Genomic DNA, 25,853 nt, shown 5'->3' with positions numbered 1-25,853 from the left:
AAATTGTTTGTTTTCACAATTAGAAATTGCAAGACTGAACCAGGCCTGTTAGGTTTTGGATACTCCTATGCTGGCAGGAACATCAGACCATTGCAGTTATAGAGACCACATCTCAAATAGTTTGGAGGTTAAAAAGAAGAACATACCTACACCCCCAGCACCTGGAAAGCTGAAGCAGGAGACCTGCTATGAGTTCCAGGCCACCTGAGCTACAGTGAGACCCAGTCTCAGAAAAACAAAAACCAAAACACAAAAAGAGAAAGAAAACAGGAAAGGGAGAGAGAGGAAAGAAAAGAAATCAAACAATAATTAAAGAGGAAGGGAAAAACATGAGGAATCATTTAAGACTGAGAAACCTAAAAAAGTGTGATAGACTTAGCCCATGTGATCGGTAAGTGGCAATGAATGTGCTTTTAATAAAGCACATGTGGGAACCCCGGGTCCCTCCAGAGCAACAGCAACTGCAGTGGCCAGGAAGGAATTTGACTTCCTTAAACTCGTGGCCTTCGAGTGGTGAAATAAATACAACAAGACGGCTCCAGAAGCATGTTTCAAATAGTTCTCATAGCCAGATCCCCGTGGGAGGTGTTGCTCTGTAATTGCTCCAGATGGCTGAGGACATGCCCACACACCTGCACTCGGAGGCCTGCTCGACCTCAGTCCTGAGACAGGAGTACACAATCCTGCCCACGATCTATGAACAAGATCACAGACCAAGCAGCATCCAGAGTCCATTCCAGTTTGCTCTACAGAGTCACTCCCAAGCACAGTCTTGCTCCTTCACACGCTCACTCCTGCTGTTGACCTGAGGTGGAAGATCCGACAAACTTCACTGGTTCTTACAGAATGTGCTGACGAGAAAACTCAAGAGTCAACATTCACTGGTTAGTATGACAGTTTCCTTAAATAATGAAGGACATGGTCAGCCTTGACAGACCAAAGTCACATAATAAACTGAGTTGGCATTACATAAAAAGCCAATCTTAGATCTATGATGCAATCACTGATTATTTTTTAAGTTATAAAGTCCCACAGACAGCTGATGATGAAAGAAAAGCACATCATTTCAAAAAGTTGTCTAAAGCTGAAATAACTCAGTTGGGAAAGCATCAGACTGAAAAGGTAATCCAACCACAGTGACTGTTCCCTACAAGATCCGAATGGGTTCCTAGTTAAACATCTCAGTCTAGGGAGTTAGTTTGCTGTGAGATTGTGTCTCCTAGCAATATCAGAAGCTATACCCAGAAAGTCTCACCAACATAACTGCCTAAACATGGTGAAGAAGCTCTATACTAATGGACACACCAAATTGGGCAGAGAAAAGCCCATGAAGCTTCAACTGCACACAAAGAACTATAGGCAACTGATGAAATCTTGGAATGGGAGAGATGGTCTTCGCACACAAATTGGTTATCTGAAGCGAACTGGTCAGCCCAGAAAATAGACATATTAAAGGTAGCATTATCTGGACTGAGCAGGTTATATTTAGGGATATATGTATATGTAGTAGTAATCAGGGATAAAAGAGGCCATAAAGAGAGTGGGAAGGGTTTGGAGGGAAGAAAGGGAAGGGAGAAGTGTTGTAATTAAATAATTATCTCAAAAATAAAAAACAAAAGGCTTTGGCCAGCTTCCACTGGAACTAGAAGACACAAGGCTCCGCGCTCTGCTTTCAATGCTCTTTCCTTCATCTGCCTGCTAGTTACGTCATTTGCTGAACGCCAGTTGCTAGCCTGTGGTGTACACACTCTGCTAGTGGGTTCCTTCATTCCCAAAAAGGCAAACGAGACACCATCTCAGCCCACAAGCACACAGAGTACATGGAAGACACAGGTGTGTAAACAGTGGCACCTGATGCTAAGTAAGATGAGCTATAGCCGGGCGTTGGTGGTGCACGCCTTTAATCCCAGCACTCGGGAGGCAGAGGCAGGCGGATCTCTGTGAGTTCAAGGCCAGCCAGTCTGGTATACAGAGCGAGTTCCAGAGCAGCCTCCAAAACAATACAGAGAAACCCTGTCTTGAAAAACCAGAGAGAGACAGAGAGAGAGAGACAGAGAGAGAGAGAGACAGAGAGAGAGAGAGAGAGAGAGAGAGAGAGAAAGAGAGAGAGAGGGAGGGAGGGAGGGAGGGAGGGAGAGGGAGGGAGGGAGGGAGGGAGGGAGAGGGAGGGAGGGAGGGAGGGAGGGAGGGAGGGAGGGCTACACAGACTGAGTGAACCACTAAACAGAGTGAACCTCCTGCCTCAACGCTCTCCTCCACCTCACCAAGTGCCAAGATTACAGACTGCACACCATTGAGCCAGTTTCCTACGTAGGTTCTGGGAATCTAAAATCTGGCCTCCATGATTACTTGGCAAACATGTTTCTCATGAGCTGTCTCCCTTGTCCCAGTGTTATTTTTAGAAAGGCAAAGTTTCCCTCATCAGAGTGATCAGAATGGTGCTGTCTGCATGGACTAAGAGAAGCAGAGTCCCCATCTGCCAACAGGCGTGATCTGTGTTTACTGGGTGTTGATCAAATATAATCATGTTCTCTGTGTGCCACAGTAAATCCATTAAGAGGCCCTGTGTCTTTGAAAGTAGCAGCAGGACCTCTGTCATCAGGCAGACAGTAGGCAGGTGTAAGGCTCTCACTTGAAAAGGTCAAGATGTGGCCAGATTGCCAGCACGTAAAAGAATAAGGCCAACTCACCGATAGCTTGACAATCTGAAAAAAAAAAATACCCTCCTACTGACAGAGCTAGTTCACACAGAAGCATTCTTCAAAAGGGGGGGCAGATTTATTGGGGTGGGGGAGATAATGACAGACACAAAATAGCTCAAAGAAAGCAATCTAAGTAATTGCTAATCTGACATTGATCTTGAACTTTAAACTCTACCCACTCACATGGGCCAAAAGCTAAGGGGGGGGTCATAAATGTGAACCACAGGAATGTGCACCCCCCCAAAAATGTCACCACTGGAGTTCCTTTCCACATTTATTCTTCAGCCATCCCACGCCTGACTAAGAATGAGTACTATTAGTGGATAACCTCCCTCGGTGTTTTCCTATGAGGTCACCTGCTCATGGACCATTTATCAAAACCAGAATATCTTCTGGAAAGCAGAGGGAGCTAATGAATTAAGGATCCAGCTTCAGATCCTCTTTGGTGGACAGAAATTAAAACACAGCCCCATTAGTGGCTAGTAGCATTTAGGTCTATTTAGGGTCTATTTGGTAAGAACAATTTCCTCTCAAAATAATACGGGAAACTCTGCTGACACCCACACTGTGTATACACAATTTACTAAACAAAGATCCTCAAAGCAGGATGCATGGCACTGATGTCACCACTAGAGGGCACACTGTCCGTGTATACACAGGGACACGGTGTCACAATGTGACTTAACACTAGGGTTCTTTCATCTTCACCATTTCTCCCAAGGGCAAAAGGTCTATGTTACTTTTTCTGAACTGATCAATGGCTGGATTTCAAAGGAGTGGCTGCTGTCTTAGTTCTGGGGTTCTTTGGGAATCCCTTACGAGCCCTGGTGGAAAGTACAGATATGTTGACACTGATTTGTATAGGGAGCTCGTAGATCATTATCTTGGTTGACTTTGGTTGACTGGCTGGCTGGTTGGTTGTTTCCGAATAGTCCTAGTATTGCTGCAGGATTCTGCCTGTTTGGGCAATGTGAGTATGAGCAACAGGATAGACAGATTGACATGGAACCTAGAGAGACTGTACATTTTGCAAGACTGACATCTGGTGCTATTTCTCAGTCCTGAAGGGAATGAGCCATCTGGGGGTCACATGAAAACAGACAAATTCCTGAGGCATCTTTCTCCAAACTTTCTAAATTGGACAATCTTGAAAGGACTCTCACATGAACAGTTAGATCAGATAAAGAAGAAGATAAACCCTGCCTCGTTTCCCCCAGGGTTCATGTCACACTGGAGGACCATGACATACATGGCCAAGCCTGTCATTCTTGTGGAATCTTCATTCCACACACCCATAACTACTGTATCTTAAAGTGTGAACAGACCAAATCCAAGTATACCATAGTGTAAACTGCACATAAGTCTTTGAAGGCTTAAAAAATGAAAAATAACTCATTAACAATATCTGTACAAACTAGATATGTTAAAAATATGTGGGATATACTGAATTAATTGAAATATGCTATTTAAAATACTTGCACCATTTCTTTTCAGCCTTTCTAGATGTGGCTACTGGAATGTTTAAAATATTTATATGACTAATTACAGATGGCACGCTTTAGATTCTTGAATGGGAGGCGAAAGTGGATAAAACCTTTGAGGGATGGGCATCGGTTCATCATTAGACTTGAAGGAAGTGCTTAGGCTCTGCTGACCCATCATCTGTTTTTATCACTAGTGTTCTGATCCTAACAACCTCCTTTAAAGGGTTGAGATAACTCAGCAGCTACAGACCTGCCATGCAAGTGTGAGGACCAGCCCTGGACCTCCAGAAACCCACATAAATATCTGGTGGACCTGCCTGTAATCCCAGCCTCCAATGGGAGGCACACAGGATTCATAGAACAGGCCGGCTAATAAGACAGACATATTGGTGAATTCTGAATTTGACTGAGAGACCAGCTCTTCCTTAATGAATAAGATAGAAAACTGATAGGTGATTTATCACCCGTAGCCCTCCACATGCACACACATGTACATCCACCCTATACATACAAACACGTGTGTCCCCACCCCCACATGCAAAACCATGCATTTGCATACAGGCACACCACACACAAACATAAAAATGAGGGAAGAACTCTTTAATATCCCACAGAGCTGTGATCTCACTGGCTTAAGGTTTGTTTTTGGTTGGTGGGTGGTTGGTTGGTTTTAGTTGAGACAGAGTCTGAGTAACACAGGCTAGCCTTGATTCATGACAATCCTCCTGTCTTGGATTCCCAAGTGCCTGGACTTCTCAAGTCATATTGCATATTAAATGTAGTTCAGTAAACAAGTGTCTGTGACTAAGATCAATAAAACAAGTGACAGCTCATGCTGGTGAGGATGTGGAGCAAGGGAAGCACTTCTCCACTGCTGGAGGGAGTATACACTTGTACAGCCACCATGGAAATCAATATGGCTGTTCCTCAGGAAGACGGGAATTTAGCTACCTCAAGATCCAACTATACTACTCTTGAACATGTACCCAAAGGATGCTTCCTCCTTCTTCAAAGACATTTGCTCAACCATGTTCATTGCTGCTCTATTCATAATAGCCAGAAATTAGAAACAACCTAGATGTTCCTCAACAAATGGATAAAGAAAATCTGGTATATTTACAGAATACAGTATTTATTACTCAGCAGTTAAAAATGAAAACACAAAATTCACAGGTAAGTGGATGAAACTAGAAAGAAAATCATCCTGAGTGAGGTACCCCAGACCCAGAAAGACAAATATGGAATGCATTTGTTTATGTATGGATTTACCTGTTAAGTCTATGAAAACCAAGCTACAATCTTATAGAACCACAAAGAGAGAGCTGGGCAGTGATGGCACAAAACTTTAATCCAAACACTTGGGAAACAGAGACAGACGGATCTCTCTAAGTTTGAGGCTAGACTGGTCTACAGATTGAGTTCCAGGACAGCCAGTGCTGTTATACAGAGAAACCATGGGGGAGCAGGGAGATACAGAGTAAGGGACTGGGTGACAGACAGCTCTCCTATGGGTGGAAAGGATGGGGACTGGAACAGGAGGATCAAGTAAGGAGAGAGAGGTAAGAGGGAGACAAGCAAGGGAATATAGGGAGATATGGCTAAAATTAAGGGTCGTGTGAGGTGCAGGATGGACACCTAATACAGTAGAAGCTTCCTAAAATATATAAATATATGAAGGCGATTTAAATGAAATCACCAGATAAGAGGGGTGACAGAGCCCCAACTGGACATCTCTTGTCACCAAATGAAGCTTCTAAACTAGGATCGAGTGACATCTGATTGAGTTGTTGGCCAAAGGGGTCCCATGGGGATGCTCACACAAGCCACACTGTTGCCAAGACAAACTGACAGCAAGGACCCATTATGAAGACAAGATCTACACAGCTCACTGAAGAACATGGAGAAGTAAAGCGGGTGCCTACCTAGAGTTTCCCCCTGTGCTAGCATCTTTGACACAGTAAGAAGGTACTCTGCATGCTACACAGGAGAAACGTAAATGCCAACCCCACCACAAACCTTTTGCACAATGGTGCACTCCCTGCAAGAAATGGTGACACAAATCTGGTGGGCGTAGCCAACAAATATCCAATTTGATACACAAGATAGAACCTGGCATTGCTTCAATGATTAATAGGCTAAGAATAGATATCTTAGGGACCTAGGAGGAAACCAAATACTACTGTTTTTTTTAAATAGCAATAATATGACACCTAATGACATTCTACTACACTCATAGATACGTGCTTTTGTTCAGAACTATCAGAGTCACTTCCTCCTGCAGCAGATAGGAGCACATACAGAAACGCACAGACAGACAAGATACAGAAAGTGACAGAGGCCTTGGGACATGCCAATGGGAAGTGTATTAGAGCCAAAGGGGATGAAAAGAGCCAGACAACCAAGAAAACAACAGGATTGACGCACATATAAACTCAAAGAGACGGAGGCAGCAGGCCAGTATCTGCATGGGTCTGTCCCAGACGGAGTCCTAGAGCTGAAAGAATTGAACACAAGCCCTCATCCCTAACCCAGAAGCTATCTCCAACTGATAAGCACTTGCAAATGAAAATACAGTTTTCTATAAGAAAGGCTCACTGAGTAAGCAAACTACTCCTAAGGGTAGTGTAGGTGTGTGACAGAAAATGACGCCCCCATGGGGAGTGACACTATTAGGAGGTGTGGCCTTGTTGGAGGAAATATGACTGTGGGGGTTTGAGGTCTGCTATGCAAAAGCTACGCTCAGTGTCTCAGTTCAGTTGCTGTTGACAGAAGATTTAGAACTCTCAGCTCCTTCTCCAGGACCACGTCTGCCTGCATGCACCCACCATGATGACAATGGACTATGCCTCTGAACTGTAAGCCAGCCCCAATTAAATGTTTCCTTTATAGGAGTTGTCGTGGTCATGGTGTCTCTTCACAGCAATAGAAACCGTAAGACAGTAGGCTACAGGCACAGCAAATGAACAGCAAATGAACTTAGCATCTTTGGAGGTTTGTTCTCTTCTCTTCTCTCTCCTCTCTCTCTCTCTCTCTCTCTCTCTCTCTCTCTCTCTCTCTCTCTCTCTCTCTCTCTCTCTCTCTCCTTGTGCTCTCACTCTCTTAATTTTATCTTATTTTCTATTTTTATCTTATACATTATTTTATTATAATCCCTTAGAAGCCTGTCTTCTTTTGTTTTTTTAATGAGAAACAGAAAGACAGACAGAAAGGGGCTGGATCCAGATGGGAGAGAAGAAGAGGAGAATAGGGAGAAGTAGAGTGAGGATAAACTATAATCAGGATATATTATGTGGGAGGAGATCTATTTCCTTTTTTCCCTTTTAGTTTGTTTGTTTTTCAAGACAGGGTTTCTCTGTGTAGCTGTGTGCCACCACCTGGACTTTTTTTTTTAATCTATTTTCAATAAAAAGAAAAAAGTGCCTATGAAAAGACATCCTGAATATCCCCCCAAATCATTCCCAGTGAGTCTCACAATTGCTGTCAACAATACAATTCTACTGTGAAATCTACAATCCTTCCCTGGAATATTACTGGCTTTGTTGTATGAAATAAAGCACACCATTCTGGCTATTTCACAGTTCACCAAATGACCAGGCTCCCTGGAGCAGTGCAAACAGCAAGGGGCATTATGACAAGGAGTGCCTGGGTCACAGGCAATCACAAAAGTGACCCTTCATTCAATTATTCATTAAGCAAACATTTATGAAATGCCCACCACCTGCCAACCACACACACACACACACACACACACACACACACACACACACACACCTTTCTAGACAGTCACCAAACTCTATTGCTCTGCCCCTACTGCCCAGGTTCTTACTAATTCTGGTGACAGCAGGGGGACCTCATTGTTACTGGGTGGCTGACCTGTGAGAGTCACACAGCCCCGCCTCCCTAAGAAAGGGTTATCAATAGCTGCTGTCTCAGCACCAGCACGTTAAGGTGGAGGGACACCAGCTAGGTTGTTGTGTCTCAGCACCAGCACGTTAAGGTGGAGGGACACCAGCTAGGTTGTTGTGTCTCAGCACCAGCACGTTAAGGTGGAGGGAACACCAGCTAGGTTGTTGTGTCTTGTTTTGTTTTTCTCTGTGTGGTAGTGTTTGTGCCTCCTTTTCTTTCTCTATCCCCAACACCTGAATCACTCTTTTAACTGAAATGTCCTTAGCATTTAATGGCATATTTATTGGTATGTCCTCCATGCTCATACACACTGCAGTGATCCAGGGCTTGGGACTCTTTGGGGATGAACACTGCATCTTATTTTATTTGGAGGTTCGTTATAAGAGGACAAAATTACACACAATTAGGTGCACAGCCTTGAGAGCCACCATATGCAAGTGAGAGGATTATAAAACACGTGCTTCATTAGCTTCCAAGTAACCCTCAACTCCCACTCTAGCTATGTGCATATATGTATGATGCCTTCTTAGGACTTGTCCTATTTTTACAGAGAAGTATCAATCTATAAGCACTCTTATGTGTCCTTTTTTAAAACATAAATGGTAGAAAGCCTTCCAAGAGAAGAATAGGTCAAGTCACTTCTTTAAATGACTATATAAGTGATACATTTAAACCAGACTTGTCCATTATAAATGCAGTGTTCTTTATTTCTAGTTTTCTGGAATTTCTTTCCTTCCTTCCTTTCATTTTAACAAATTATATTAAACTTATCAACTTTTCTAGACGTAAATTTTCTGAACTTAAGGATTTCTATACAAGGACACAGAATGTGTTTTTCCATTACCATCTACCGGGAATTTGCAGCCTAGTAAGGCAATGAAAACTGTATGTAAACAGCCTTGATATAAGAAAAACGGGCACAAATTGTGAATGGTGAAACTAAGGGGATGCGATTCCAGAAGAAAGATCTGGTCTCCACAGACTCTGCCCACGCACGAATTGAAGAGTAGGGGATAGGAGAGATGAAGAACTACATAAAGCAAGCTCAGCCAGGGGGAGCATTCGAGGGACTGTTAACAGGCAGCTGGGAGGGACTGGAACAGGACCGAGTATAGCGTGTAATGGCAGTGAGGCTCCAGAGGTGGCCAGAGCCTGGCAGAGCTGAGCGAGTGGAACACGGAGCTACTCATCTCACTGCAGGGCCAAGAACAAGACAAGAGGGAGCGCTGTGTTAAGATCATCCAGCTAGGCTTGTGGACGAGCCTGAGAAAGGAACCACTGCTCAGGCAGAGAGCAGCTCTAACAGTCCAGGGAGAAGAGTTCTGACCCAGGGCAAAGGAAGTAACAGCAGAGAGCAAAATGAGATGAAACGCATCCTCCAGCCATGGGAACCCAACACTCACAAGACTGGTGGGGTAGAAGGGGGAAAACTAGTCTTGAACCGGAGGGAATAGCCAGATGCCCTTCCATAAGCACAGATGAATGGATCAGAAGACCAAGTGTGAATGAAAGACAAACAGTTTAATTTTCAAACACAGGGCACATTTTACACACAAGCAAGATATTCAAATAGACATGCTCTGGAGAGCAGCCCAAACGGGAAAGTCTGCTGTACATGCTAGAGAGAGTAATGCAGGAGATGGTTCTCCTGGGAAAACCCAACGGATGAGCTACGCGGGTCCTCCTCACATTCTACAGGCTCCATACACACACACACACACACACACACACACACACACACACACACACACACACACACACACACACACACACACGTTACTGCCTCTGGACCTCTCCCATCCTACTGCAAAGTGCTCCTCAGCACCGCTGTATGGCGCCACCCAGAGGACACAAGCATCCCTAACCACTACGCACCACTGAACAGGCAGAGCTTACAAAGACGCCATGGGGAAAAGAGCAGCCAAGTGTTAGAACCGAGTGCAGGCAACTGTGTTTCAAAATCAAACGCGTATCATTGAAAGTACTAAAAAACTACTTTTGCCTTAAATGAGACCTTATTTTTAACGTAAAAGTAATTTAGAACTTCACTACCAAACTGCACTTCAAAATTACCTAGCTAAAGGCACACAAAGACTGTCAATAAGGTTTGACAAGAGAATGAATATATAGGTAGGTAGGTAGGTAGGTACACAGATAGATAGATAGATAGATAGATAGATAGATAGATAGATAGATAGATAGATAGACAGATGATAGGTAGATAGATAGATGATATAACTCTTCCCTAAATTAAAACTTGATGACCCCATATTAACCAAAGCTGACGACTATTTTTTTAAAAATGATAAATGGCTTTTATTTAATGGGTAATAGTGAGTACTAGCTTTTTGAAAGATTTAACCAATATGAAATTATATTCCACAAAAAATTAAGTGTACAAACCTCATAATGTTCATATTCTTCCACATCAAATGTCTCGAAGTCAAAAAATCCATGCTGTAATCCCTACAAGTAGAAGTGAGTTAGTTTTCTGCACACCACACTAGTGAAAATCTACTCATCAATCCTGGGACATCAAATCACAAAACGGTCCCACTAACATCAATGCAAGAGCCTCGGACTTTAGCTTTTTACTGCATCTCTAGAGACACTTCTAACACTGAAAACTGTGCAAATTTCCCACAGAAGGTGGCTGCTTTCCAATTTATATCAGTTCTCTATGTAAAACCAATAACCCACATAAAATGGAACGTACTAGAAAGGCTATAGCCAAAACCTGTCAGGAGTCAGACTTAGGACAGAATACACGGCAGTGATTAACTTCTCACACAGGAGCAAAGTCAGCTCTTCTTAGAAAAACTCGCCTTCCTTCATCATAAAACAATATTTACTAAGAAAGGCATTTTTACTTAATGGCCCTAAATCCCTAAAACTCTATTTTGGAGGTATTTGTTTTCTAATGATAGTTTGTGCTAACATAATAATTCAGAAGGAAGAATAGACTTTTTTAACAAAAGAAATATCTCGTTTTTTTAAAGCAGTAGCAAAACACTTAAAAAGTAGGTAGCTTGTTTACACCTAATATTTTCAGGAAAATAGAACTCTTTTCTTTGTAATAAATCAGGAAGCTATAGAGATGGCAGCTGGATATAAAACCACAGGTACATTTCAAAGTCCCATGATCAAGTAATTAAAAACAGACAAAGATGCCAGTAAACCAAGCTGCAGTACATGGAGAGGAGTCTGCATTTCAGAGTGTGGAACTCAGACCTTCTACACCAGCAACACCAAGACTACTAAAATAGGCTCCTGGGTCTCTTCCCAGAGCTAGTAAATCAGATTCTCTGGGACCAGGCACAAGATCAGCTTCTTCTAGTTATTTGCTTATTTAGACACATACTCACATAGCCTAGGCTGGCCTTGAACTGGCTGATGATAACTTTAAAATACTGATCATCCTGCCTTCCCCTCCTGAATGCTGGGACCACAGGCATGCATCACCCTAACCAAAGCATGTGGTGCTGCCAATTGAGCCCAGGACATCGTGGATGCTAGACAGGCAGCTGAGCTGCAGCCCCAGACCCAGGAGACACACACACACACACACACACACACACACACACACACACACACACTATTAATTCCAAAAAACTCAACCATCCGCTCCCCCCACCCTTTATCTTTAAACTATGTGATTGTCTCTACATGTTCATACAACATATAGACAATTGGTTATGCTAATGGCAATACATCAAAGTCTGAAAACTACCCTCACTTAATACGCAGTTTTTAAACATGTTTTCCCTAATGGTTTTATACATGCTAAATTCTGGCAACAATTACCAACTGAATAATTCCTACAAAACAAATGGGACACGTTCTATAAATTATAATTATTTCAACTTTTAAAGGCTAATTAGGTTGAGCATAGTGGCAATGCATTTAACACTCTGTGAGTTCAAGGCCAGCCGGGACTACATAGAGAGACAGACTAGATCTCAAAAACAATAATAATTAATTACTTAATTTAGTTAAAATAAATAGCTAATTAGTTCATCCATATGCACTATTAATTCCAGAGAAACTCAACGATATACTGTTTTGCCTTTAAACTGTGTTTTCCCTGCATGCTCATACAACACATGGACAACATGTTATGATAATGGTAATATATCAAAGTCTGAACATACCCTTAAAAGGCAAAAACATGAGCATGCTCTGTATACATTCCCAAAAGGATATGCACTCAGTACCATAAAAATAGCTTCGTATGTGTCACCTTAAGCAAGGGAGTCTACATGGCACACGTGTCTCAGTTGGAGACACAACGAAAAACCTTTTAAAACATCGTCTGTAGTTGAGAACAGCCCACCATGAGAAAAGACTATGTTTAGAAAAGTCTTTATTCATAAAGTCACACCTTTCCTGTAGGGCAGGAAGGATGTCATAAATTTCTATATTGAGACGCCAGATGCCATAATAGGGAGCAGGGCTGGTCCAGAGGGAACTGTGTAAATTTCATAAGCACTACAAAAGCACCAGCCTCTATCAGATGGAAGAGAGGCAGAATAATAATAACCAGGACAGTAAGTGCTCCCTTCCCTCAGGCGTGTTTCCTAAGTGCTTTAATAATGGCTTGCATGTTGGGTAACCTGTCCATAAAGCTCTAGACTACTATTTATGGATGAACATTTGGGCTATGCTGTTGGCAAGAGTGGGGTTGAATGTTTCCATAGCTTGTTTTTGTTTAATTTTAACTACTTTAATTTTTTTTAAGAGTTTAAGACTGAAGGCGCTTGAGAGATGGCTTAGCAGGTAGGAGTGTTTGTTGCTCTTGCCGAGGACTCAGGTTGGGTTTCCAGCATGCATGATGCAGCTCACAACCCTTTGTAGCTCTAGTTCCAAAGGTCTCAGCGCCCTCTTCTGACCTCTACAGGCACTGCACACACATAATGCAAATACCTATGTGCAGGCAAAACACTCAGACATATTAAAAAGGTTCTTTTAAATAACATAACAACACTTAGGAATGAAATAGGAAGCCAGGCGTTGGTGGCGCACGCCTTTAATCCCAGCTCTAGGGAGGCAGAAGCAGGGGATCTCTGTGAGTTTGAGACCAGCCTGGTCTACTGAGCCAGTTTCAGGACAGGCTCCAAAACAATACAGAGAAACCCTGTCTCAAAAAACAAACAAAAAAGAAAAAGAATGAAATAGTAAAGTCATAAAAAGACACATTGAATAAATGGCATCTTTACACTGATCTTCTCAAAACAGGGCAAAGTCCACTTTATAAAGTGACATCAGAAAACAGAAATTTGACCTAGAATACTGCTACTAAATTCATAGCTGGGCAGGTCGTATAAAGCCATATTTCTGACTGACAAATGCCCAGCTGTCCCTTCACCATGTAGCTGTGTCCTTTGAGCCCTTTACAGAACTCATAGTACAGCCTGCACAGCTTCTCAGGCTGGAAATTAAACCTGTGCAAGGCATTGCTTAACTTTTCCATTAGCTACATAAATAATTAAATAACTATGCTTAATTAACTAACTTTACAGTGCATCAATCACCCGGAGGTATTGTTCAAACACAGACCACAGAGCCCCACCCCAAGACTTTACAATCCAGGTCGGTCTGGTGCACGGCCAACCACTGACAATGGTGGCTTAGATAACCCCATGCCCCTCCCACACTGAGAGCTAGCTCGAAAATAAGACAAATGGGTGATGGAGCCATGCCATGGTCACAGCAGCAGACGGGGAGTAAATTTGTCTCAGAGTACAAATGACTTAAATGAGGAAGGGCGGCCTCTCTCCTCCACCCCTCCCCCACTGCCCTCCCCTTTCCTGTCCCGGTCAACACGCAAGTGGGCTCTCCACGTGCAAATAGTTTCAATCTGAGGTTGGCTGGATTTGTGAATAAAGAACCAACGCAGGTGGGGGTAGGGGGAGAAAGAGGTTAGGGGGCGATGAAAATGAGAAAAGGGCATTATATATATATATATATGCACAAAATTTCCTAATTAAAAATCTTTTAATTAAAAAAAAAGCACAGAAACTGAGGGCTGACTATTTAACAGATCAATTATTCAGGAAGTGAAAGGCCTTCTGCTTACTGAATCTAGATCCTTCCAATAACAGGGAAGGGTGTGGACAATTACTCCTTTCCCAGCTTTGGTGAAAGAGTAATAGCATTACCTTTCTGATGCCTTGTAAACAGTCAAGGATGGTGAGGTTGTAAGTGCAATTTCCAAAGGATGCGTCCCTGCAAACACAAATAAATGACATTAGAAACATGCAATCAGATTTTCAAATAATAAGATGCTAAGTTAGTTGGGCATTCCAGCTCGACTTCATAGCAAACTCAAGAGCCCAAGTCTTCATTTGTATTTCTACCCTGTGTACCATGGGTACAGGCTTGAATAAGTTCCTTTACCCTGGTATCCTCGTATATGAAATGAAGGTAATGACAGTAGTTGTCATCTGAAGGATTGATTATCAGATGCCATAAAAATTATGTAAGGTCCTCCATCTAGTGCCTGCCACAGCAGGAGTACTTAAATATTACGGCCACTGTTATCTTTTGGCAGGGGGCTGCAGGATAACACAATCTTCTTATGTAATCCAAGATGACTGGGAATTACCATGTAGACCAGGCTGGCCTCAAACTTGTGGAAATCCTGTTTCTGTTTCCTGAGAACCGAGATCACAGAGTGTTTCTCAGGATACCTAGTTCGTGACTACTCTGAATAATGGTGAATTGGGCTGCCCCATCAAGTGACACAGGCGGCTAGATAAGCATTCTGGCAGGGTGACAACCTCCTGTCGGGACCCAGTGCACTCAAGCCTAAAAGGGTACAGAGCCAGGGGTCAACAGAATCTGGTAGTCATTTTAGTGCATATGTGCCATCCCTCCCCTGCAAAAAAGACATGAGTAGCATCCAGCTAACCTTCCCAACAATTAGCTCTATCTACTCAATAAGAGCTCTGAATACACTGTAAGGTGCTGTCAGGAAGATTGGGGAACCACCAGGGGCGCACACCTTTAATCCCTGCACTCTGGAGGGAGGCAGAGGCTGGCAGATCTCCATGAGTTCAAGGCCAGCCTGGTCTACAGAGTGAATTCCAGGATGGTCAGAGGTACACAGAGAACCTCAAAACAAAACAAAAAATAAATAAATAAAAACAAAAGACTGGAAACCAAAACCAAAATTGTTTAATATTTATTATGGTGCGTGTGTGTGTGTGTTTGTGTCTGTGTGCATGTGTGCCTGAGAAGGTCAGAGGCATCCCCTAAAGCTGGCCTTATAGGCAGTTGTGAGCTACCTGAGGCATGTGCTGGGAATTGAATTTGGGTCTTCTACTAGAACAATATATGTTCTTAACCACTGAGCCATCTTTCCAGTCCAAAACAATGTTTCTAATCAGAAAATAATACTTAAGCCTATCTTACTGAAAATAGGGCTCTGGACTGTTTTGCAGAGCAGCTTAACGGGTCTGTTTCAGGCAACCTAAAGCTAAAGTATCAAGTTCGGGTCAGTTAAGCAAGAACCGGTCCCGGAGCTTTAACAGGAGCAGCGCTCCAAGGTGTCCGCAGCAAGAAACTTGACCCTGGAGTTCCTCAGTCCCTCAGCTGGGCCCCACTGCTGACCGTAGAAAAAGGGCTGTCAAGCCCTGAGCTTGGCACAGTCAAATGTCCCAGACAAGGGAGTATGCTTACCTGGCACAAATAAGCTCCCTGGCCATCCCCACCACGCTCAGGTTTGGTAAACTGCTTTAATTTTCAAGAAGGTGTAAGTATAGATATCTTAAGATATAACAGTAATGTTGTAATAATATGTCTGCCTGTGATTTCTATTGTGACAGTCACTGCTGATTCTACTCTAGCTAGCGTCCAGCATGCATAATTGAATCTAAATCTCAAACTAGGAGAGTGAAAATTACAATGCAATGTTTTTCACTGAATTCCCTTGGTAAATTTAGGTTCAAAGCTGCTGCTTCAAGTGTTTTCAAGTTTTAAAATACAAAATAAAATAAACCTAATCTAAGGGCTGGGGAGACAGCTCAGGTGAGAAAGTGCTTGCCTTGTAAATTTGAGGAACTGGACTGGATTCCCAGAATCCACATTTCTTTAAGCCTGGTGTGGTATGGTGGTGAACTTGCAATCTCAGCACTAAGGAGACAGAGACGGGGATCAGGAGAGCTGGGGTGCCCAGGACTTGCTGCCGAGCTAGCCTTGCCTCCCTTACATGTTCCAGGCCAGTAAGAGTCCCTGTCTCAAAAAAGTGGATAGTCCCTGGGGAAGGACACCCATGGTTGTCCTCTGACCTCCATACACAAGCTCATACACAAGCTGTACACACATATACACATGTATGCAGAGAAAGAGAGGCGTGGAGGTCCTTTCACCCCAAGTCTGTCTCTATCCCTAGACACACTTGAAAGTATACAGAGGCACGAGGTACCGGAGGAAGCGCCTGGCCCAGGCTGCCTGAACGTCTGCAGAGAATGCTGAGACTCTCATGATATCTCATGTACTTCCACGGCCCCCCATACTACAAATGACTGACAAGCAAGCTCTGGTGACTCAATGGGAGGAAGGCTAACATGCGATACACAGGGTTGGTACATGATGCTGTCACTGCAGGCTTAAAAGACAGATGAGTTTGCAAATTGAAATGGAATAAGGGAACCAAATATCAAGTGTATTCTCCAGCTCGGGACAGATGACAAACCCCAAACGCCAACTGTGCCTGGCCCGGCTTAGATGCATTCATGTACAGAGCCCCATGACAGCTAGCTAACAGCAACGGGATCCCAAGTCCTGTCCCCACACTGGGCAAGAGAGAAGGGACTCATCAGGGGCATCTGGCTCAGACACAGTTGCAGGAAAGTAAACAGGACAGAAATGGCCAAAGCAAACACACACACAAATACCAGTGAAGGTAGAACACTGATCCTTGCATGCATCTACCAGGTCCCTTCAACTCTCGTTAAAGGTTTTCTTTCTCCAAAATCAAGCAGGACAGGGATGGTTGGGGGATGGGGGGATGGAGGTTGGGAAGAGTCATAGTCTTTAAAGTGGAAATCATGTGGATAAGTAGGAAACAAATTAGAAAGCCAAGAAAAGTGAATACTAAGCAACTGATGGAAAAATTCTCGAGGGGCTGGAGAAGTGGCCATGCGGGGTCCTTCTAGAAATGAGATTGAAGGAATTGACTCAAACGAGATTGAAAAGTTCACTGAAGAAGTTGAAAGATTTACTCCACAGGAGCAATGTTACCTCCCATTAAAGAAACCAATCCTCCCTGTGGATATTCATCAACCCCGCAGAACAGTGAAACAGTAAGAGTTGTTTGTAAATATAGCAGATGATCCTGAAAACCGCCAAGATACCCACCCATAGTGACCCACAGTTGGTTGGAAGAGCCCATCCAAGAATGTTTTTTATCTGTGTTCTAAAACAAGAAGGACTTCAGGAGCTTGGGAAACACCGGGCTCTGCTAAAAAGTCCCCTCCTTCTCTGAAGTCCATTACTCAAGGCTTTGGATTCTCTCTTTCCTTTCCGTATCACTCTCCCCCCCACCCAACAAAATTTCAACAATTTCAGGCTTCTGTCATCTTTTTAAAAACATTCATTCAGTCATTCAAAACTTGCTTGATTCCATATATTCCTTAAACTACCACCTTGTCTGACTCTCTCTTAAAAATAAGATCACTAGAGACCGTCTTCATCTTTCCAATGGTTTTTAGTGTGAGCACAGTACAATCCCATCACCATTCAGTCCAGAACATTCTTACCACACCCAGGAGAAACTGTTTGTCTGCAGTCACTCCTCCTCTTCCAAGCCCTTGGCAACCACTCAGCTGCTCTGTGTCTATGGATTTACTTGCTCACTCTAAATCCACGGAACATTCTGCAAGCACCATCTCACCAAGGAGCCCCTCTCGTTTGAACAGTCTTCTCGTGATCTGTGGGCTTCACTTACTCCTCTATCATTACTCCCCAAGTCCCCTTGCAACGTTATCCTCTAAAGGGAGGCCTCAGCAAGCACCACTCCAGGCCCCAACTCCTGTCGCTGCATACCCTGTGTCTGGGTTTTAACCTGCATCAGTATTACCTGGGTGGTTCCTTAAAAACAGGTAGGCCGTGTAGAGTTTCTGAATCAGTAGGTCTAAGGGTCTGAGGCCCTGCAATTCTAAAGCTCTCAGCTGCTGCTGACACTGTAGGGATGAGGGGACACCATCCTACTAGGAATCATCTGCATAAATTACTTCTATGCAGTGGCCCTCAAATCTACCTTTATATACAACATCTAAGAACTCCAAAACAGTACAGCGCCAGGTGTGATGGCATCTACCTGTAATCCCAGTATTTGGGAGCCGAGGAATTTGATGCCAGCCTAGATAGACTAAACAGCAAGATCTTGTATCAAATGAAGAAAAGAAAAACACATAATTTTTTTTGAAAATAGTATAAATATCTTACTATTTGGTGCCTCAGGTTCACCATGTAAGAAAAAAATATCTTGGGCTGGGAATGTAGCACTGTTAGAATTCTTGCCTAAAATACACAAGCCCAAGATTGGATCCCAAGCACTTAATAAAGTTGTATATGGTGGGGAACACCTGAAATTCAATGTCATCCTTAGCTACACAATGAGGTCAAGGACAGCTTCAGCTTGGAGACAGAGACAGAGAGAGAGAGAGAGAGAGAGAGAGAGAGAGAGAGAGAGAGAGAGAGAGAGAGAGAGAGAGAGAGATCTTGAATCTTTCCCCTACCCCAAAATCACTAGTAACAATTATCTAGTCTTCTGGCATCCTAGGTAAAAAGCAGAACTCCCACTATCCCTCAATCTCAGTCCCCTATTTCTACTTGTGTCCCTGTTTTTCCCTCTTAGGGTCTCCAGAAAGTATTCCACTCCCAATTCTAGTGACAAAATCATTCCTAACCATTCTTAGCAGTTTTCTTCACTGAAGCTGGAGTGTTTCTTAAAAGAAATTTGTGTTTGGACGTCTCTAGACCGAGGTTGACTGTAACATTAGTCCTCTTTATTGAAGGCTAGAGACACATGACTTTGTCTTCAGCGGTGGACAGGCGCTCTGGCACTTAGATAAGGAAATGAAAGGGCCTGATTTTCTCAGGGCCTAGACATGTCTTCTATAGGCTCCCAAAAGCTGACTGTAAAATACTCGGAAATCTTAAAGCCTAGATCAGTGGTAAATCGCTGCATTCACACAGGCGTGGGCAAACACTCGGTAAAGCTAGTTTGCCAACACACCACTTCTTGTAACCTAAGAATTTAAGAAACCACTCAGAGTGAAGCAACCTCTCAGCGTGAAGGCCAATGAGATGAGACACTGAGTCGTAAGAGCGCATGTCTGGGGATAAAGTTGTTCCGGGTGAAGAATGGAGACAAGGCATATAAAACTAAATTACTCTTAGTAATATACTTTACTTAATCAAATACATGTTATTAGTTCAGCACCCATTTAATAGTGTCTACCTTATATGATATTATAATACTATGTTATATTGAGAACTTTCAACCTCTGAACAAACTGATTGCACGTGAGTAAGAGCTGCAGGGAAAGACAGAGTGAACTGCTTATATCTTTCAGGTCAACAAGATGGAAATAATTTCATGGTGACAACCCTGAAAGAGCAAAGCCAAATGGACTTAGGGGGCAGGATCCAAAGCTGTTTACAACCTGTGCTGACGTAAAAGATGAAACGGCCAGAGGCAGGCGGAGCTCTGTGAGCTCGAGACTGGGCTGGACCGACAGCCTCCAAAACAATACAGAGAAACCCTGTCTCGTAAAAACCAAAAAAAAAAAAGATGAACCGGTCTCCTCCTTTACAGACTTCGGACAAACCTCTTGGCTCCTCTAGATGAGAAGTTGGTTCTAATTCATGGCTTAAAAGGTAACAGAAAACCAGACAGACAGACCTGTACAGAACTAGGTATAGCACCAGGAAGACAGACACAGAGCTCTGCCATGCACCTCGAATCAACTTCTGACCGACACCCACTTAACAATCAAATTTTCATGTGTGTGTGTGGCATGTGTTAGTGTGTATTTGTAGTATGTTTGGAGGTCATATATCAATACTGGGTATATTTCATTACTGCTAACTTACTTTTATTATTAATTTTCATTTGTTTTCATGTATAGGAATATTTGCCAGCATGTGTGTGCACCACATGCATGCCTGGTGCCCTCAGAAGTCAGAAGAGGGCTTTTCGGTCCCCTAGAACTAGAGTTATAGATTAGAGCATGAAGGTGCTGCGGATTGAACCCGGGTCCTCTGCAAGAGCAACCAGTGCTGTTAACTGCTGAGCCATCTCTCCAGCCCCCTACAACGGATTTTTTTAAGATTTATTTATTTTATTTTATGACTGGTTTACATTCATGTATTTCTGTGTGTGTATGTGTGTCTGGTTCCCATGGAGATCAGAAGAGAGCATTGGATGGCACAAAACTGGAATTATGGATGGATATGAACCACAATGTGGGTGTTTGGAGTCAAGCCCAGGTCCTCTGCAAGAACAAGTGCTCTTAGCCACTGAGCCAACTCCAGCCCCACAATTTCCTTTTTGAGGGAGCATCTCTCTCTGTAATCAGACATTTTCTTTTTTTCGTTTTTGTTTGTTTTTTTCCCCCCAAGAACAGGGTTTCTCTGTTTAACAGCTCTAGCTGACCAGGCTGGCCTTGAACTCACAGAGATCCACCTGCCTCTGCCTCCTGTGTGCTGGAATTAAAGGTGTGTGCACTATAGGCACACTTTTTTTCCTACCAGTCGGTTCCCAAATAACCATAAAGAGGTTGAATATGAATAGTTCAGGCTTCTTACTAGCTAGCTCTTATAACCTAAATCAACCCATTTCTATTCATCTCTGTATTGCCACACGGTTCGTGGCTTTACCTGTCCCCCAGTGTGTCTTGCTCCCTCTGTATCTCCTCGTGACTTCTCTCCATGTCACAGCAGTGAGTCACCTGACTCTCCCCTTCTTCCCAGTGTCCTTAGTCTGGTTCTCCTGCCTAACCTATCCTGTCCAGCTTCTGTATTCAACCAACTACAGGGATATATACTCGCACAGCGAAAGGAATACTCCACATCTCTCTAAGCCTAGATTTGTCAATACTGACTGGCAGCAAGCCCTGGAATGTGTCCATCTCCGCCCTCTTTCCTGCACCCCAGCACTGGGGTTGTAAACACACATGCCGATTTTAGGGATCATAATTGTGGCCCTCGTTGCTGCACAATAAATTCTTTACCCGCTGAGCCATCTCATCAACCCACATTTTTTCCTTAAAAGTAAAAATAATGGGAAATTGCCGTAAAGGTAAGTAGTTGCCATCTTCTGCCACCCTGTCTTATCAGCTGAGGCTGCTAGACACCGAGAGGACACAAAAGTTTGGCATTGGCCCTATTTCAGAAAGTTTGATACCAGTCATCTGGAGCCACACAAGTAGGAACAATAGAAAAACATTAGTCTGGACCAACTTTCACAACACAAATCACCTGCCATATGATTTTTATTTTTTACGATTTAAGAGAGAGAGAGAGAGAAACATGGACCTCACCTTCCTGTGACTTTAAAGGATCACAAAGTCCCTAAAGGTTGTTTCTGGTCTCAGATTCTGTAAATGGTGTTTAACTGCCATTTTAGTAAGAAGAAAAACCTGTTAAGAGTCTATCTTTCATGACTGCCCGAGCTCCAGAAAATACAGCATAGCTGTTCAGAACAGACTAACAAGCTGGACAGCAAAAACCGGCTGTTGTCAAACCTCACTGGATTCTTCTCCAATGCTAACCACACAAACTAACAACTTATGAAAGATTCATGCAGTCCTTGGACGGAACCCCAAAACCCACCAAAAATCAAAAGAACATTTTAGCCAAGTATAGTGGCACATACCTTTCATCTCAGCACTCTGGAGGTAGAGGCAAGAGGATCTCTGTGGGTTTGAGGACAGCCTGGTCTATGGAGCTAGTTACAGGACAACCAGGACTAAATTTCCTCAAAAACAAGCAAGAAAACAAACAAAAAAATCATAAAATGTATTTTTGTTTCCACATTTTGGAAACTCAAGAGAAAAAATGTGTGTGGTAAAGAACTGTTGCCCTTTGAAGTAAAAAGTTAATTACTAAACAAACTTTGACACAAATCATAATGTCATATTTGAGCTAGCAAATATCTGGTATGTTTAATGTTAAGAGATATGTTTTATAATCAGGACCAGCATCTACCAACATATGTTTACTTTGCTTTAGAGGAAGGATCCTTGTGCCAAGTTCTAAGTGGCTGACCCTTCTGAGCCTTTGTTAAGAGAACTGCAGGTTCTAGCATGCCCACAAGATCTACAATAATTGCTTTTGAGATTCCCATTAAGGTTAGGCCTCACAGCTCAGCAACCCAGTCATCACTAAGGGTCATCCACAAACACAACAAACACCTCCCTGAACACAAACACCAGGAGTCCTTTTGCAGAGTAAGTGTCATTAAAAGATTGTCAGTGGGAGGTTTGTGAGTCCTGGGAAGAAAAGCTGGTCTCAGGCAGCTCTGGGAGAAAGCTCAGATTCCTGTTCATATTGCATAAAAACATCACTATTTGAAAAGCCACTTTTATTTCCCAGACTCTCAGGAAACAGTACAAAAACAGTTCTGCACACCATAGCAAATTATTCTGATCCCAAGAGATCATTTTGTTCTACCCAAGTGTGGATCAGGAGACCTGCCTTAGAATGTTCCGGAAGACTAGTTCTGCCCCGAGTTAGTCAGGAGGGAATGTGTACTTTGGAAAACTACAGGTTAAACAGATTACTTCTGTATTCGACATCAATCACATTTTTAAATAGAACTATGCTTTACAAATTCCCAAGAGAGACGTCCTAAACTTTGGCATCCTTTCACATATCATCTCAGAGCATTTCTCTAAGTGGCCACAAGTTCACACATTAGGGTCACACAGAAAGCCTTCAAAAGCCAATACCCAGATCTCAGCTGGGGTCAACTGCATCAAAACTTCCTGTAGTGAAACCCGAATGTCAACAACTTCTTAAAGCTTCTAAAGAACAGACAGTTGGACAAGTGTGACTCTGGGAAACACTGACCTACAGCTAGAGACTCCAGTCTCTTCTGCAAGCTTGAGGGTGGGAGCTGGGGTAAGGGGGGGGCCGGGCGCGCACACATACCCATTGTATTTCCGGATCTACCCAGACAAGAACTGTCAAAGACAAAACAACACACCAACAGCTAGAGACTGAGGCCTTACTCCCTGCTTCTACCTCACTTCCTCTCCTAGTCATTTTTTCTATCTTCCTGGATATGTCTTTAACACTAAGTCCCTGGTTATTTGGTTGGCTGGTTCATTTGGTTTTTCTGTGTAGACAGATTCCTCTGTGTAGGCCTGGCTATCCTGGAACTCAAATGCACTTTGGTACATTCAGGAATCATCACCAACAAACAAAAATAAAATAAAAATTTAAGACCTTACCAAGCTGATTTAAAACAAACAAACAAACAAAGCCCCAAGGAAGCAACTCAGTTAGTGAAGTGCTTGCCTTATAGATATGAAGACCTGAGTTTCAGTATCAGAATTCACAAAGAAAAATGCCAGGCACGATGCTACATGCATGCTTGGGTTTTTTGTTTGTTAGCTGCTGGTAGTGGTGTTGTTTTGAAAGATTTTGGTGAGATTTTAAAGAATTTTTTCTATTCATGATCTTTCTTTTGTTATTGAAAAGGAAATTTTTATACACTATATTCTAATATGGCTTCTCCTCCCAGATATGCTTGTAATCATAGTACTGGGGAGACAGGACCAGATGGATTCCTGGGCCTCACAGGCCAGCACATTTAGCCTGCTTGATACGTTCCAGGCCAGTGAGAAACCCTGACTCAAGAAATGGTGACCAGTACCTGATGAGTGACACCCCTACTTGCATGCACCTGCATATATATATGAATACAAACACACATAGAAAATACATGCACACACACACATGCATAAATCTCAAAGAAGAGTGTGTAATTTACTCAGTATTTCATGTTTTGTAAACTTGAAGCCTTCATAATTGCTATGTTATGAGAGTGCAGATTTGAAAACCACTAGCATTGGCTAACCACATAAACAATCCACTAAGGACAGGGGTCTTGGGAGTCTTTAGACAAGCAGCAGATAATCTAACTTTGTAAAATGTTTGACCAACAGTGTGGACTCAGCTTGGGGCATTCTGAAAAGGAAAAGCCGCAACAAGACTCATCCAGGCTTGCCAAATCAAACTCGGCTGGCACTGCCCCCAAGAACTGTAAGTCCCTTGTTCCCACAAAGGCCAGTTGCCAAGCCAGCCCTGAGGACGGACCGACTCAAAGAACTAAAATATCCCTTCCGTCTAGTTTTCAGCTACCCTCCCTCTTGATAAACACATTGGTCATTCTTAGTACAAGTGAAAGAACAATTTTCGACACAAAATACCTTAGCATTCAGGAGAGCACCCTAAGAATGATTTCCAAACAGAGATGACCAACGGTCACCAAAGTCAAATGTGCTTGAGTCAGGCAAGTAGTAGTAAAGAGGCCCAATTCGTTCTGAGTCTGTCTCATTCGCAGTGACTTTGTGTGAGTCTGCACGTTTGTGTTCGTGTGTGAGTGCCCTGTGGGCATGCTTATGTGTTTATGTGTATGTGAGTGCACATGAATGCGCATGTGCAACCCATTCCCAGGGACTGTCCATCTTGTTTGTTGAAATGGATGATGGCTCACCGATCAGGCTAAGCTAGCTAGGGACCCACCTGCTTCTGTCTCCCTAGTGCTAGGATTATGAGTGCGTGCCACCAAAGCTGGCTTTCTCATGGGGGTCCCGGGGACCAAACTCCATTCTTCATGCTTATACAGCAAGCACTTCAACAAATGAGCTATCTGCCCCAGCCCTTTAGGGAAATGGCAGTCAGATGCATAGAATGCTATAATTTATAAAGTTGAACAATGACTTCAAATAGAAAGAAGAAACAGATTAATTATTTATTCTAATAATGTACTGATGCCAAATACTACACACCTCATATGATTTAGTACTCTAGGAAACATGGCATAATTTTTGAAAACCTGTGCCATATGAATTTAAAAGTACCTAATAATCAACCCCAGGCTCTTGGACCACAGTCTTCACCCGAACACAGAAGGTGTCCTCCGGGGCTGTCTTAGATCTCACCTCCACCCCTCAATTCCAAAGCCAAATCTTTGACCTCAGTCCTCCCACATGAACTCTAATAGGGCAGTAGCATTATTTCCTATACCTACTCATTTAATTAAACTATAGTGGGCTGCTCCGGAGTTGGTAACCAGTCCTAACTGTCTTCAGATCGCTAAGACTCTCCAGTGATTGGCATAAAAAAAAAAGAAATACATTAATATATATATTTTTTCTCTTGGGACACAAATAGGAAAACATGTCAATTTCCACTCTCAAGAGAAAAGCCACTCATGCAAACAAATAATTAGAAGACATTTGCTTTCATGGTATGTGTAGCACTGTGATATATAAATTGTACTAGAAAATTAGAGGCAAGAGGCCTGTCAACTTTTTGGGAGGAAGGGATGGGCTTCATAGAACTGCCTGTCCAAGTAAATGTTGATTGAAAGAATAAATTTTGAGGAAGAGCATCATTTAAACTCACAGTAGCCATGCAACTCTTTTATTGGGAATGGTGAGAATGTACAATACATACTGTATGATGATTTGAATGAGAAGCATTGTCTATAAGCTCAAGCATTTGAAATAGTCCCTGACTG

The 25,853-nt window shown here is 42.9% G+C and overlaps 1 protein-coding gene across 3 annotated transcripts in view; it reads right to left on the bottom strand.

The window, feature by feature from the left end:
* The window catches only part of Cdc14a (cell division cycle 14A), a 156,570-nt gene that overhangs the window by 62,439 nt on the left and 68,278 nt on the right, over nucleotides 1-25,853 (bottom strand). For all 3 annotated transcript variants that reach the window (XM_040751985.1, XM_005077105.4, XM_005077104.4), the window contains exons 6-7: nucleotides 14,251-14,317; nucleotides 10,496-10,558 (exon numbers count right to left, since the gene is read on the bottom strand). In XM_040751985.1, the coding sequence (XP_040607919.1) occupies nucleotides 10,496-10,558; nucleotides 14,251-14,317 (130 nt within the window). The remainder of the gene's footprint in view (nucleotides 1-10,495; nucleotides 10,559-14,250; nucleotides 14,318-25,853) is intronic.

The sequence above is a fragment of the Mesocricetus auratus genome, unplaced genomic scaffold (genome assembly GCF_017639785.1).
Source record: "Mesocricetus auratus isolate SY011 unplaced genomic scaffold, BCM_Maur_2.0 Super-Scaffold_100009, whole genome shotgun sequence".
Classification (NCBI taxonomy): Eukaryota; Metazoa; Chordata; class Mammalia; order Rodentia; family Cricetidae; genus Mesocricetus; species Mesocricetus auratus.
Note: the sequence above shows the minus strand (reverse complement) of the source record. Positions and strands in the feature narration are given on the sequence as shown.